The following is a 16,490-nucleotide window of genomic DNA, read 5'->3' on the forward strand; positions in this document are numbered from 1 at the left end:
TTGCTTGTTCATTTGTTTTGTTTTTTAGATTCCAGATATAAGTAAAGTCATGTAATATTTATCTTTCTTGGACTCATTTCATTTAGTATAATACTCCTGAAGTCCATCTATGTTGTCACAAATGGCAAGACTGCATTTTTTTTATGGCTGACTAGTATTCCCTTGTGCACACACACACACACACACACACACATACATACATGTACACACACACTACATCTTTTTAAAAATGTTTATTAATTTTTGAGAGACAGGGAGACACAGAGTGCAAGCAGGGGAGAGGCAGAGAGAGAGGGAGACACAGAATCTGAAGCAGGCTCCAGGCTCTGAGCTGTCAGCACAGAGCCTGATGCAGGGGTCCAACCCATGAACTGTGAGATCATGACCTGAGCCAGAGTCTAACGCTCAACTGACTGAGCCACCCAGGAGCCCCCTACATCTTCTTTATCCATTGATGGGACATTTAGGTTGATTCCATATCTTGGTTATTACAAACAATGCTGCAAAGAACATAGGGGTGCATATATCTTTTTGACTTTGTGTTTTTGTTTTCTTCATATAGATACCCAGAGGTGGAACTGCTGGGTTGTATGGTAGCTCTATTTTTAATTTTTTTAAGAGTTTATTTATTTATTTTGAGAGAGAGAGAGAGAAAGAGAGAGGGATGGAGGAAAGGACAGAGGGAGGGAGAGATCACATGCATGAACCGGGGAGGGGCAGAGAGAGAGGGAGAGAGAATCCCAAGCAGCCTCTGTGCTGTTAGCATATAGCTCGATGTGGGGCTTGATCTCACGAACTGCAAGATCATGACCTGAGCTGAAATCAAGAATTGGACACTTAACTGCCTGAGCCATCCAGGTGCTCCTATTTTTAATTTTTGAGGAACTTCCATACTGTTTTCCACAGTAGCTGCACTAATTTCAATTCCCACCAACAGTGCACAAGGGTTCCCTTTCCTCCACAGCCTTGCCAACACTTGTTAGTTTTTGTCTTTCTGATAATAGTCAATCTGACAGGTGTGAGGTGATATCTCAATGTGATTTTGGTTTGCATTTCCCTGATAACTAGTAATGTCGAGGATCTTTTCATGTGCCTATTGGCTTTCTGTATGTCTTCTTTGGAAAAATATCTATTCAGATCGTCTGTCCATTTTTAAAATCAGGTTGCTTGTTTTTCTGTTACTGAGCTGTATGAGTTCTTTATATGTTCTGGATATTAACCCATTATCTGATATGTTATTTGCAAATATCTTCTCCCATTCAGTAGGTTCCTTCTTATTTTATTTTATTTTTAAAAAATATTTATTTATTTTTGAGAAGAGAAAGCAAGTGGGGAGGTTCAGAGAGACAGGGGGACAGAGGATCTGAAACGGTCTCTGCTCTGACAGCAGGGAGCCAGATGGGGACTTGAACTCACCCGTGAGATCAAGACCTGAGCTAAGGTCAGATGCTCAACTGGCCAAGCCACCCAAGTGCCTTAATATGTACCTTTTTAATTTTGTTGATGGTTTCTTTCACTGTGCAGAATCCTTTTAGTTTGATGTAGTCCCATTTGTTTATTTTTGCTTTTGTAGCCATTGTTTCTGGAGTCAGATCCCAAAAAATATCACTAAGACCAATGTCAAGGAGCTTACCATCTTTTTTTTCTTCTAGCTATTTTATGGTGTCTGGTGTTACAACTTCCATTTTTTTCTTGTAATACTTTTAGGCTTAATTTTTCATATTTAAATCTTTGACCCATTTGAAGACTATTCTTTTTGTTCTTCCAAGTTTTAAATTCCAAATAGTTAACATACACTGTAATATTAGTTTCACATGTAGGATTTAGTGATTCATCACTTACATAGAATACCCAGTGCTCATCACAAGTGCCCTCTTTAACACCCATCACCCTTCATCACCCATCACCCGTCATCCTCCCACCTACCTCCCCTCCAGCAACTCTCAGTTTGTTCTCTATAGTTAAGAGTCTGTTTTATGGTTTGTCTCTCTCTTCCCACCTGCCCCTCCCATGTTCACCTGTTTTGTTTGCAGACTATTTTGATGTAAAGTATGAGGTATGGATTCAACTTTACCTTTTTCCAGATGGCTCTCCAGAAATGCCAACATCAATTATTGAATAAACTATCTTTTCATCACTGGTTTGAGATAACAATCTTCATCATATGAAAATTTCTATTTTTCTTTCTTTTTTAAAGTTTACTTAATTATTTTGACAGAGAGAGAAAGAGAGAGAGAGAGAGAGAGAGAGAGAGAGAGAGAGAGAGAGAGAGAGAATCCCAAGCAGGCTCCACATTGTCAGAGCAGAGTCTGACACAGGGTTCTAACTCATGAACTGTGAGATCATGACCTGAGCTGAAACCAAGAGTTGGACACTTAACTGACTAAGCCACCCAGGCGCCCCACAAATTTCTATTTTTCAAAAAATATTCAGTGCTTCCTTATGTGACAATCATGGTGCTTGAGTGTCATAGATCCTGGGTCTAGAGTTCTCTCTTGTTCAGTAAGAGAGCAGGTCGCTGAATTAAAACGCGAGAGAGGCTAATGTTCTGAGGAGACAAGAGCCCTGAGTAAGGGTCCTTGCTCTGTTTTTATTAAAATCAGAAGTCTTATTGTTGGAGAAATGAATAAAGTGCTGCACTAAAGATGGCCGACGGGACTAAAACAAGCTCTGGTCTCTAGCTTAGAGACCCCTCTTCCGGGTTCTTCTTGCCCTGTTTGCTGTGAGCATGAAAACCCCCACAGATATAGAAGCTGACAACTATAAATTACCCTTCCCACTTGCATTCAGGCTCAGATCTTTGGAGAAAGTCTCCTCTGAGCCCGCTGGTGTTAAATAAATCTCTGAACCACCAAGATCTCCAAGTGCCACTTGTTTTTTCTGCCAGTGTTCCAGCTTGGTTCTGTAACATATTTGGTTGCCTGACCAGGAAACCCAACCGTGCTGTCTCATTGTTGCCACCGGTTTGGAAGAACGGTAAGGCGGTGACAGGGCGAGGAATCGCAAAGAAGGCGCGCCCTGCCTGAATTTTGGCAGTCTCCTATTTGGTCGCCTCAGGCTGGCCCCGCTCCGTCATTCCCACCGGACTCAAAGAGGCTGGTAGGTGAGGACCTGGACCCGACGTCGGAACCAGTAAGGCCGGGGCCCCAAAGTAGTCAGGCCCATCCAAAAGGGTGGATGGGGGACCTGATCACTCCCCAGAGACTTTAGCACTCTCACGGGTAGAAAATTTTGCAGGAGGGAATGTAATAGCCTCTGGTGTGTGTGTGTGTGTGTGTGTGTGTGTGTGTGTGTGTGTGAATGTGCGGCTCGGCCAGGCTTGCCAGTCGAGTTTGAGTTTGTAGCTCCATGGACAGGCACCTTTAAGGTCCCCAAAAGTCTACGGAGTCTGAGTGGGCTCTCCTGTATCGTGGTGAAAGCATACAGTCCAGGGCGGCATCAGAATAGACTCCAATTGCAAGTCACAAAGCTGAGTCCACTACAGCCAAGCCTCACCTAAAGTTTCCCTTGGGAACGCGACCAGTGGAGTATCTGATTGGTCCTCTCATCTGAGGGGATACCCTCCCTTTGTCTGTCTCTGCAACACCGAACACGAGAAAGGAATTAATAATGGGGTCAAAATAGAGTAAGCCTATGATTTTAGAGATCATACTCAAAAATTTTAAAAAGGGATTTTCAGGTGATTATGGGGTCAAAATGACACCTGGGAAGTTAAGGACATTTTGTGAACTAGAATGGCCCATATTCAATGTAGGATGGCCCCTGGAAGGGATATTAGATGCTCAAATAGTGCAGCAGGTTTGGCTGATAGTCACTGGGAACCCAGGTCACCCTGATCAGTTTCCATACATCAACTCCTAGCTTGAAATTGCCTGAAATCCTCTGCCTTGGGTGCAATTCATCCATAGCAAGCAGAGCCAGGCAAAGGTTTGAGCTGTTTTATCCAAAGACTCACCCAGGGAGCCAAAGAAGCAAACCACCACTCCTTTAGTGTTTGCAGGAGACCCAGAGGAAGATCCCATCTTTCCACCACCTTATGACTCACTGGGCTCCCTCCCCCCTTCCCCTGAGCTTGAAATTCCCCGCCCGCCCCCCCACCCCCCGTCTGTCTCTCCTCCTCCGCTGCTGCTGCTACCCATCCCTCCTTCCCTCCCAGACCCAGAGAACCCTCCCTACAAGGGCCAGCAGCCAGACTACGCCCCAGACCCAGACCTAACACTCTCCAAATGCCTGTAAGGGAGACGAAAGAGCCTGAAAGACAGAATGAGGACAGAATAGTCCAGCCCAGCTGTTCCATGATGTATTATTATCAACCTTTCTCTACAACCAACCTCCTCAATTGGAAACATAACACTCCATCATACTCTGAAAAGCCACAAGCAATGGTCGACTTGATGGAGTCCCTCTTCCAGACCCACTAACCGACTTGGGAAGATTGTCAACAGTTACTCTGTACTCTGTTTAATACAGAAGACAGAAGAAGAATGAGAGAAACATGACAGTACCTAGAAGATCACGCACCTCTGGGGATCAATGACCCTGCTGTCTGGGCTCAAGCTGCTGCCCCTGATTCAATGCCCAACATGGGATTTCACCACAGAAGGAGGACAAGCCCACATCTGACAATACCAGGAAGCCCTCCTTTGGGGAATCTGAACTGGAGCCAAAAATCCCATGAACATGACTAAAATATTGTCAGTCACACAGCAGCCTGGGGAGTCTCTCAGACACTACTATGAAAGACTATGTGAGGCATACCGTGTATACACTCCGTTTGACTCCCAGGCACCAGAAAGTCATCAAATGGTAAATACCTCTTTTGTGGCACAGGCTTCCCCAGATATCAGAAGAATACTCCAGAAGTTGGAGGGCTTTGCTGGGGTGAATATCACTCAGCTGATAGAGGTCACCAATAAAGTTTTCAGGAACAGAGAAGTTGCAGCCGAAAGAGAAGTGGAGAGAAGACTAAAAAAGAAGGCCACCTTTCTTGCAGCAGCACTGAAAGAAATAGACACTGCAAAGATGGGAAGACCCCAACCACCAAAAAAGGGGAATCCCAGAGCCCCCTTAGCAAAGGACCAACATGCATACTGCAAAGAGAAGGGACACTGGTAGAATGAATGTCCGAATTGGAAGGGGCCCTCAAAACCCAGCTGATATTGGGAGGAACCTCGAGGCGAGGACCTCATTGGTCTGGCGAGGATAGAATCAGACTGAGGGGGACCGGTCTGTTTCTCTTTTGGCCCTATGAGCCATGGTTGAAATGAAAGTAGGCAGCTGAACAATAACTTTCATGGTTGACACTGGGACTAAACACTTGGTTGTTACTTCCCCGGTAGCCCCTTTCAGCCAAAAGACAGCAACCATACTTGGAGCTACTGGGACATGGGTGATACAAGAGCTCTTCTGTCAAGCTCAACAATGTGAACTTGGGGGTCACAAGGTCTGGCATGATTTCCTCTACTTACCTGACTGCCTGATTCCTCTCCTGGGCCAAGATCTGCTCTCCAAACTTGGGGCCAGATAACTTTTGAACCCACTGGACACACTAGCCTCCAATCAAACCCAAGGCAGAAGGAAACCCTGGTCTTGGTGATTACCCTGCCAAGGGAAGAAGAATGGAGACTATTCTGTGCCCAGGCCCTACCCTGTAACCCCTCAGAATTCAGGCTTACATTCCCCTCTGTATGGGCTGAAGATAATGCACTTGGACTAGCTTGGAGTCGGGCCCCCATCATTGTTGACCTGATCCCTGGAGCCCAAGCTCAGAGACAAAGGCAGAACCCCTTTCACTCGAGGCTAGAATGGGTACACAAGAGTACCTGACCAAGCTCAGAGAGGAAGGTATTCCAATTGAGTGCCAATCAGCTTGGAATACCCCGCTCTTGCCAGTCAAGAAGCCAGGAGGAGGATACAGACCAGTACAGGATTTGAGGACCATTAACAAAGTGACTGTTTCCTTACACCCAGTGGTTCTGAACCCATGTACTCTCCTCAGCCAAATTCCAGGGTCAGCCAGATGGTTTACATGCCTCAACCTAAATGATGCTTTCTTCTGCCTCTGCCTGGCTCCTCAAAGTCAACCACTGTTTGCCTTTGAATGGACTGAGCCCGTTACAGGGTGCCAGATGCAGCTGACCTGGATATGACTTCCCCAAGGCTTCAAGAACTCACCCACTTTTTTGGGGGAAGCATTAGCTGCAGACCTCACCACCTTTCCAAGGGAAACCAGAGGGTGTGTCCTCCTCCAATATGTAGGTGACCTCCTCCTTGCCAGCGACACCCAAGAAGGCTGTATGAAAGGTACCAAGGCCCTCCTGCAGCTCCTATCCTACTTGGGGTACCGGGCCTCTTGTAAAAAGGCACAGATTTGCCAGCAGCAGGTCCAATACTTAGGCTTCCTCCTCACAAAAGGAAAAAGAAAACTAGGACTGGAAAGGAAGAAGGTTATCACCACACTGCCACAGCCCCAAACAAAATGAGGCTTGTGTGAATTTTTAGGGGCTGCAGGGTTCTGTCGCATTCGGATCCCTGGATTCTCAACCATAGCGAGGCCCCTCTATGACCTGTTGGGAGGGCCAGACTGGGAGCCCCTCACATGAACTGACAAGGCAAGGGCCGCTTTCACAGAAATAAAGTTGGCTCTGGGACGAGCCCCAGCCCTGGGCTTGCCCGACACAGAAAAGCCCTTTAACCTCTTCGTACATGAAAAGGACAAAATAGCCCTTGGAGTGCTCACTCAGAGCATGGGGCCTTGGCAATGGCCAGTGGCCTAACTGTCAAACAAAACTTGATCCTGTGGCTGCAGGATGGCCACTGTGCCTCAGAGCACTGGCAGCCACAGTCCTGCTCATCAAGGAGGCAGACAAACTCACACTGGGACAAACACTTAATGTTAAGGTCCCACACTCGGTCATGTCCCTCATGAGTACCCAAGGATATCATTTCCTCTCCAATTCTCAGCTGACATAATACCAAGGCCTTCTCTATGAAAACCCAAGGGTCACTCTCAAAACAGTAAGAACACTAAACATGGCCACCTTCTTTCCCACGGAAGAGGGAGAACATGACCATGACTGTTCCGAAGTAGTGGATGAAGTCTACGCCAGCCGCCTGGACCTCCAAGACCAGGCTGTAACAAACCCAGAGATCACCCTGTTCAGCAATGGGAGCAGCTATTTACAAGAGGACAGCCAAAGAGCAGGATATGAAGTAACCACAACCAGCGAAGTTCTGGATGCCGAGGCTTTGCCGGAAAGATGGTCGGCACAATGAGCTGAACTGTAAGCCTTAAACCCCAGCCCTCATCCTTAGCAAAGGTAAATGAGTTAACATCTACACAGTATGCCTTCGCTACTGTGCATGTACACGGGGCCATCTATAAAGAAAAAAGACCTCCTTACTGCAGGGAAAGCTGCAGGGAAAACTATCAAAAACAAGGAAGAAATACTAAAGCTTCTTGAGGCTGTTTGGCTCCCAGACAAGGTAGCTATCCTACACTGTAAGGGACACCAGAAAGGAGATGACCCCATATCTCAAGGAAATTGCCTGGCCGACAAAACAGCCAGAGCAGCTGCCTGTGGTGACCTAGGTGAAGCTCCTCCCTACACTATGACTCTTGCACCCCAGAGGGAAGCCTCCCCGCCCCTGTACACAAATGAGGAAAGAAGTTGGGCCTCGACAGAAGGGGGAACATTAAGCAAAGAGGGATGGTGGGTCATGCCAAATGGGCACATCTTTGTCCCTTTGTCTATGGGAAAACACCTAGTGAAGGAATATCACCAACTCACGCACCTAGGGAAAACTGCACCAGAGGCCCTCCTCAAAAAGAACTACTATATCAGCCAGCTGCTGTCATTATGCCGAGCTGTCAGTGAATGATATGTAATGTGTGCCAAAAACAATGCTTGGTCTGCCTCACGGCCCCCGCCTGGCACACAAAGGAGGGAGGCCACCCCTTTCGAAGATTTAGAGGTGGACTTTACCGACATACAACCAAATAAAGGATTCAGGTACCTTCTTGTAATCATCTGCACATATTCAGGATGGGTCGAAGCATTCCTGATCAGAATAGAATGAAGTTGCGAGGTGGCCAAAGCTCTTCTACGGGAGATTGTGCCTCGGTTTGGTCTACCTTCAACCATACACAGTGATAATGGACCTGCGTTTGTGGCAGACATTATACAAACCCTGACAAAGTCCCTTAGCATTACCTGGAAACTGCACACTGCTTACCAACCCCAGAGCTCAGGGAAAGTACAGCAGATGAATTGAACCCTCAAGGAAACCCTGGCTAAGTTCCACCAAGAGACTAATTGTCCATGGCCAGATTTACTACCGCTGGCCCTCTTGCATGCCCGATGCATGCCTGGGGCACTAGGATTCTCCCCTTTTGAGTTATTATATTGGTGACTCCCCATGTTTAGGAAAACTCTCAGGAGACCTACACCAGATTGGAGACAAGGAAATAAGAGAACAGCTCCAGACCTTGGGGGTAGTCCTAAACAAGTTACAGAGATACACCATAGAGAGGGCCCCAATTTCCTTAGGGACTCTTGTTCACCCCTTTCTGCCAGGAGACTCTGTGTGGGTCAAAGATTGGAAGAGGGAATGTCTTAAACCACGGTGGACTGGGCCTCATACTGTTATTCTAACAACTCCTACAGCCCTTAAAGTTTCAGGTATTACCCCCATGGGTCCATCAATACAGAGTTAAGAAGGCCAGCTCAGAAGAACCCACAACTTGGCGAAGTGATCCAGATCCAGTCAACCCACTTAAACTGACCCTCAAAAGGGACACTGGCCCCTGAGACCTCCAGCCCTGCTCCAGCCACACCCTGGCTGTCCTGCGCACAGCAGAAGCTTGAGGAATCAACATGTGAACCTAGCCCAGGGGTTTGGATGCAACTCTGCCAGCCCTTGCCCCTTACTGGTGTCATAGCACTAATCTTACATCTTTTAAAAATTATTTTTTTTTACATTTATTTATTTTTGAGACAGAGCACAAGTGGGGGAGAGGCAGAGAGAGAAGGAGACACAGAATCCGAAGCTGGCTCCAGGCTCTGAGCTGCCAGCACAGAGCCCGATGCGGGGCTTGAACTCATGAACTTTGAGATCGTGGCCTGAGCTGAAGTTGGACGGTCAACCGACTGAGCCACCCAGGCGCCACCTAATCTTACTTCTTACTGTTGGGCTGATAGAGACTGCACCAACAAGCTGGACATGAGACAAAAGATGCATGCTGGGTCTCACATACCTCCTCTGGATGGGAGGATTATTAAGTATTGCCTGCATATTATGATAACCTCTCTCACCCTCTCAACTGTTGCTTACCCACTTTGCTCCCAGGATTGTTATGTGACAATAAAGGGGTCAAGGGCGTTCAGTGCCTTCACCTCCCTCCACAAAGATTGCTACAAGGGAGAAACACTCTCTGTCAGTCACCCGGTGCCCCAAGGACTAAGTATTGGACCACAGAGATAACCCAAAATGTCAGGAACCCATGTCACAACAAGGGCCTCCAGAGAGGGAGGCTTGCTACCTTACCTTACCTTCCTCAATGAGGGATCTCGGACGGGGGAGGTATGAAAGACACAGCCCTTCAAAAGCTTATAAAGGATACCCAGGATAGGGTAATATAAGCCATAAAGGTGACCATTCCCCCAGCAGCCTACCAGGGTTTGAACCTTTCAGCCTTCAATCAGATGTTTACCAATTCCCCACTCCAGTGTTGGACTAACACTACTCTACAAGTCCTCCATAAAATAGATAATCACACCCAAACCTGCTGGATGTGTTTGCCCCTCAGCAGAAGGGCTTACTTAGCCACTCCTATCCATTTGACTTGTGAGGCTTCTGAAAATCTCAAAACCAACACTTCTGTCTTAATTGGACCCCTGGTCCCTGGGATCCGTCTCACAAATGCTGACAATCTAATCTGTACAGTCCCTGAAGGTATGAATGGTAACTCTCTATACAGAAGAAATATAACCTTAAAGAGGAATACAACCCTATGTTCAACCCCTGGGTTGTTCTATGTTCTAATTCAGCCTACCAATTGCTTAGAGGCCAACTGGACTCAGATATGTTATTCTGTCTTCCTAACCCCAGAGATATCCATATACACTGAAGATCAGTTCCTAACAGCCTTTAGCCCCAAGTCCTGCTCATTCTGATAGGAGCAGGAATTGAGACAGGAATAGGGACTGGAATAGGGGGCACAGGTTCATCCGTAGGACTGTACCATAGACTATCTCAAGAGCTGAATGAAGACATGGAACAGGTGGCAGATTCTCTGGTAACCTTACAAAGCCAAATAAACTCTCTGGCAGCAGTGACCCTCCAAAATAGGAAAGCCCTCAACCTCCTCACTTCAGAAAAAGGAGGGAATTGCATCTTTCTGGGGGAGGAATGTTGCTATTTCATAAATCAGTCAGGAATAGTTACAACTAAGGTTAAGGAGCTCAAGGAAAGAATTCAACATAGACAACAGGAAAATATCAATCAATGGAAAGGATGGGATCTCACGGATTGGGCATCCTGGCTTTCTGCCCTGATGGGGCCTCTCCTCTCCATAATTTTACTTATATCCATTGCCCCCTGTATACTGAATGCCATGATACATTTTATTGAAAACACTGTTGCTTGCCAAACTACTGCCCATATCTTAGCCTTCTGAGAGTACCAACCTGTAAAACTGAAAGGTGATGCCTACTAAAAATTTTTTTAAAAGGCATCAAAAGGGGGAATGTTGGAGAAGTGGATAAAGTACACCAAAGATGGCTGATTGGACTAAAACAAACTCTGGTCTCTAGCTTAGAGACCCCTCCTCTGGGTTCTTCCTTTGTTTGCTGCAGCATGAAAACCAACCCTCCCTCCCCCAACACACACACAAATATGGAGGCTGATAACTATAAATTACCCTTCCTGCTCGCATTTGGGGCTCAGATCTTCGGAGAAACGGTCTCCTCTGAGCCCGCCGGTGTTAAATAAATCTCCAATCCACCAAGGTCTCCAAGTGTCATTTGGTTTTTCTGCCAGCGTTCCAGCCTGATTCTGTAACAAACTGACTGAGCCACTCAAGCGCCCCTTCTCCACCTAGTTGTAAGTTACTATTTTCTATCATCTACAATGTGGTAGTAGCTTCCTAAGTGGTTCTCTCCCCCTTCCTTTCTTGCCTGTCAAAAATTCATTTGTTATATAGCACACATCTGGGTGATCTTTAAAGTGGAATTCAGCTAATTATTATGTTACTATCCTGCTTAAATTCCCCCAAGGCTTTCTACCTCATTTAGAATAAAACCCAAACTTTTCTTGCATAAGAAAGTCCTGCATACTTAGGCCATGTATACTTCTCCAAGCTTATCTCAAGTCATTCCCTCCCTCCACTCCAACAATGGTGGCCTTCTTTTAACTTCTCAAATATACCCATAGCTTTTACACATGATGTTAAATGCTCTTTTTCACTTACTTCTTTTAACACTTGTATAACCTTTACATTTCACCTTAAATTTCACTTCCCCAGAGAGTTTTTTCTTGATTCCCTAACGCACATTCACAGCCTCTTATTCTTATTTTGTATAATAAACACCTCAATTTGCAAGTGAGTGGACGTTTCTGTTAGACTCTAAGCAACTTGGATTTAGGAACGTCTATTTTGCTTACTGATGTATATCTGATGCCAAGCACAATTTCTGGTACATAGTAGCTGCTCAAAAAATACTTGATGAATTAACCATCTTTCTTTTTTCTTTTTTAAGTTTATTTGGAGAGAGAGAGAGAGACAGAGACAGAGAGACAGAAAGCGAGCGCTAGCAGGGGAGGGGCAGAGACAGAATCCCAAGCAGGCTGTCCTGACAGCGCAGAACCCAACACAGGGCTCAATCTCATGAATCATGAGATCATGACCTGAGCTGAAATCAGGAGTCTGTCACTTAAGTGACTGAGCCACCCAGGTGCTTCTGAATCATCTTCTTTCTTAACATAATAAGTGGTTCTGGAAAATTAAAACAAACTTCTTTGGCTAGAATGCCAAGAAGCAGATATGTCACCTTAGTTCTTGATGTCTTTCTATTCCTGTCTGTGGGGAGCCTTATAATTAAGAATAAACCTAATAAATCTATTCCCTGCAACCCAAAGATTCCCAAAGCACTAATGTACCAAATAAATGCTCAGCTCCAGCTGCCAGTCTTCTTATTGTCCCTGCTCTTGCACAAGTTTTATTTCCTGTCTGCAGTGCTCCTGTCTACTTTAGTCCCCAAATTCTACCCAATATCAGCACAAATTCAAACTCCATCTTCTTCATGAAGTCTACCCTCATCATTCTGGTCTCAAACAGATTTCTCCCTTCTCTGAGTACCTGGTGTATTTTGTTGCATTCTACACTCATAGGAGCATCCAACATTACACTTTTTTAAGTGCTGTATGGTGTAGACCTGTAAAAATCTCCTCCAATGAATTTATTGGCTACCTACAGATAATGATTATTTCATATAATTTGGGACAAGAGAAGTCCTCCTGTTGAGGGAAACAAAGACAAGAAAAATGTAGTTTAAATTAAATCCCCTTACAGCTTGCAGACCACTGATAGATACCAGAGACCTGTAGTGTGTAACATTCCTCAAGGAGTTTGTGGCTGCCTTAATGCATTAATGTTTACATTTCATTACAATCTAAAAGCAACCTTATCTTGACAATAGCTAAGTCTTCAGGGTCCAGTAAGACCCTGCTTTCACCATACAGAAATTCCTTAGAAACTAATTTTTTCTTCATCTAACCCTGCTCCCTCCACAAACTTAAAAGTATATAATCAGTTGCTCCTCCCAATCCCAGTGCAGCTCTTTCTGCCCATGGGTCCTGTCCTCGTGCTTAAATAAAATCACCTTTTTGCACCAAAAAAAAAAAAAAAGTCTTGAGAATTCTTTCTTAGCCATTTGTTCATGAACCCCACTTCAAATTTCATCACTCCTATCTGAATTAATTGATACTGGTAGCTGGTGTGTTAAGCTAAAAAGCTGTTAAAGTTGAGATCCATAAAAGATATCTTAAACATTTTCATTTGAAATTATAAATGTATATTCATTTGCTCATCTTTTGATGCAAATCTAAGCCTCTTCTATGAGAGTGATTTTAATGATTGAGTGCCCATACCCATAATACATCAGTTTTTGTTTCATTAAAGTGGAACAAGCAAGTGACACTTGGGAAATTATACAAGTGTAGAATCCTCTGAGATTTTTATAATTTTACTTCAGTGTTTTACAGTTTTCTCACACATAATTTGATAGCAATTTAAAAAAAAGTGGCATTTATAAGGTCTTTCCAAAGCATTCAACTAGTTTTCATAGAAACAACTCCTTGTTATAGTTACACCTTATCAGTTTACATAATACTTAAATTATGGAATAGTAACAACAGGCTTAAACAGATTTTGTAAGAGATACAAGAGATTCTTGATAAACACTGTCTTGTGGCAGATGTCCTCAGGTATATTTAATAATGTCATTAGCTCCAAGAAGTCATACTTGGGCATCGTTCATTGTTTACAGAGAGAATGACAAGTGTTGTTTAAAGTCTGGTGAGCTGTTTAAGTAAAGGGTGATTAAAAGACAGTCAATGGCTTCTTTTGTTTCCTTTAAAACATCTAGGACAGACATGAGCCCATGATCTTGTAAAAATGCTGGAAGGAGAGAAGAGTTATAAAGGATATATAAGGCAAACGGGAAACATCTTACAGAGATTATCATTTGCCATAAAAGTCTAAAGGGCTCTGGATTCACAACTGAGAACTGAAAAATAAAAGTGCCCACATTCTTAGAACTATAACAGCATTTCCGAGGAGAATAAAAGTGAACTTACCTGAGACCTGACTACCTGTGATTCATCATTCATTTCCTTCTCTTCCATGTTCCCTCTTTGGGAAAGTATAACATTCTGAGAGTGCATAACTAAGAAAAAGAGCAAAGAAGCATCTGGTCAATACGTGATAACACTGAAACTAACTCTTAGAGTTTTTGCTTTGTGTTAGGATGGCAGTTTAGAGAGAAGCCCTCTAAGACATAAGCTCAAAGGCTGGATAACTTAACCATGACACTCTTGTTCTTCCAACATACTGAGGAATTCAGTGTAGGACTTTCTCTTATTGTGGCATATGGGAAGCTCAAGGAAGTTCAGTGATTTTCAGCCCTGGCTACACACTTGGGGGATGTTCTGAAAATGCAAATGCTAAGATTTGGATAAATCCAGTATTATACAAATTGGTCTACGATGACCATGGGCAACAGCATTTTAAATTCTAAAGTCTCCAGGTGACTTCTAAGTAAGGAGATGAAAACCACTGATATGAGCTGATAGAGAAAACATATGTTGAGAGCCTGATCTTATTTTTAAGGGGATACACTCATCCTCAAACTCAAACTCCAGAGATCTTCTCTCCTTTACTCTCTTTAAGCTGATCTTCCTGGGCCATCTTGATCTTGGGGTTGTGAGTTAGAGCCCCATGTTGGGTGAAGAGATTACTTAAAAAGAAAATCTTTAAAGATGATTTTTCTAATACACAAAGGAGATTTCACTCTTCTCATTTTTCAAAATGTTCACCTTCCTGTTTGAGTACGTGGATTCAGTCCTCCACCAGGATTACTACACCTCTCTGCAGTTCTTAAGTTATAATGCCATCAAAGCTTTGCTTTCTTCTAGAAGGACAGTCAGGAGATACACCAGTACTAACAGCTTCAGTGTCCTTGTCAGTCCCTGAAAGCTGATTTTCCAATGCCTTATGGAAAACAATCACTCACTCCCAGGTATTAAAGGTGCTTCATCTCTGATGAGAACCTCAGGAGCCAATGGCTATCCACAAGAATGACTTCTCAGGGCAGCCACTCTCAGAATCTTGCCTTGTTCATGCAAGGTTGACGTGTGGGGGTTCCTCAAAGCGGCTATTACTTTTTCCCCCTAAAGGCATCAGTCCTTCATGAACAGACTTCACTATGATACTCAAATCTCCCTTCTGACAGGAATCTTGTGAGATACTATATCAGGTGTAGCACATGTAATGAGATGCACCAGTCTTGCAAAAGAAGTCCAGCAGTCTCAGTCACTTAGTGACCTAGAGAGTCTGTAAAGAAACATACAAACTATCTGTTCATACTTCACAGTATGGTGTGGAATTTTTAAAAACAATCAAAAAGCATTTCTAGAATTTCTCAGATTCACACATTACAAAAAGCAGATATATACATATCCATCAACCAAAAACAAACTTTAGCTTTAGTTCTTACCCATCCTCTTCTCAGAATAGAAAACATGTGGTCTGTGCCTAGTGAAAGATTTTCAGAAGACTTTCACCAACATCAACAACAGAGCAAAATATCTTGATCTGCTGATAAGCATGAAAGAAAACATTCTTTTTTCTGTTCACAACGTTTGGCCTGAAAAATTTCTCTCAAAAGCTAGTGATGGTATTAAAGAATGAAGTCATTCCTGAGAAGTAAGTTTTTTTAAGAAGAGAAAATCACAGTTCCAGTGGAATGGCCTTGTTAGATGAGGAAGCCAATCACTGCCCAAGATAGGGCATGAATTCAACATTTTACAACCAGTTGACTAAGAGGTACACCTTTCAGGAGTAATTTAAAAGCATTTTAAGAATCAGGGCCTGGGGCGCCTGGGTGGCTCAGTCGGTTAAGCGTCCAAATTCAGTTCAGGTCATGATGTCATGGTTTGTGGGTTCAAGCCCAGCATCGGGCTCTATGCTGACAGCTCAGAACCAGGAGCCTGCTTCAGATTCTGTGTCTCCCCCTCTCTCTTCCCCTCCCCTGTTCTCTCTCTCTCAAAAATAAATAAACATTAAAAAAACAACAACAGGTCCTATTTCACCAAGCAAAAGCTCTAAAAGGGTCCTATTCTCTGAAGAGCCAGACAGAATCTATGAGAATGCTCTGATGGTTTCAACCCAATCACCTCAAAACCACTTACAAAATAATAAATAATCACAATAATAAAAAACAGCATTTACCAAGTTAGGCAGAACAGGGTTTCTCCTTCATACGTGTGAACCCAAGGGGATAAAGAGCATGTCAAATATATATTGCTTGCAAACTTAGTTATTTGAGAATTTTCTTATGGCATCTGATGAGACTAAGTTTCCAGAGAACACACGTTGGAAGCACTGATTTAGTTCTCAGCTTTTTGGTTTAAAGGAGGATTCTGAAGCTGAAGATCATAGAACTAAGTGAAAGAGCTGGTTCTAGAACCTAGGTCTCCTGGTTCACAGCCCTAGGTTCCTTCCAGTATACTCTGAAGTTCTTCTTAGTACCTGTTCTCTCCCTTTTCATTTTTTAATCTGATCCCCTTCTGAAAATTTCCCTTTTAATTCCTGTATTGGAAACACACACACACATAAAACCCCCCAAACCAACCACTCTCCATCCCCAAACTGTGTGTGATTTTTCATACAATACACATGTAGTCCTTTCCAGAGAAGCCTGTGGTATCAC

General features: G+C 43.9%; 1 protein-coding gene across 1 annotated transcript in view; it reads right to left on the reverse strand.

Annotated features, from left to right (window-relative positions):
* The window catches only part of ZNF713 (zinc finger protein 713), a 45,175-nt gene that overhangs the window by 18,359 nt on the left and 10,326 nt on the right, over window positions 1–16,490 (reverse strand). The window contains exon 2 of the mRNA XM_019820640.3: window positions 13,858–13,946. Coding sequence (XP_019676199.1) covers window positions 13,858–13,946 — 89 coding nt within the window. The remainder of the gene's footprint in view (window positions 1–13,857; window positions 13,947–16,490) is intronic.

This window comes from Felis catus, chromosome E3 (genome assembly GCF_018350175.1).
Source record: "Felis catus isolate Fca126 chromosome E3, F.catus_Fca126_mat1.0, whole genome shotgun sequence".
Classification (NCBI taxonomy): Eukaryota; Metazoa; Chordata; class Mammalia; order Carnivora; family Felidae; genus Felis; species Felis catus.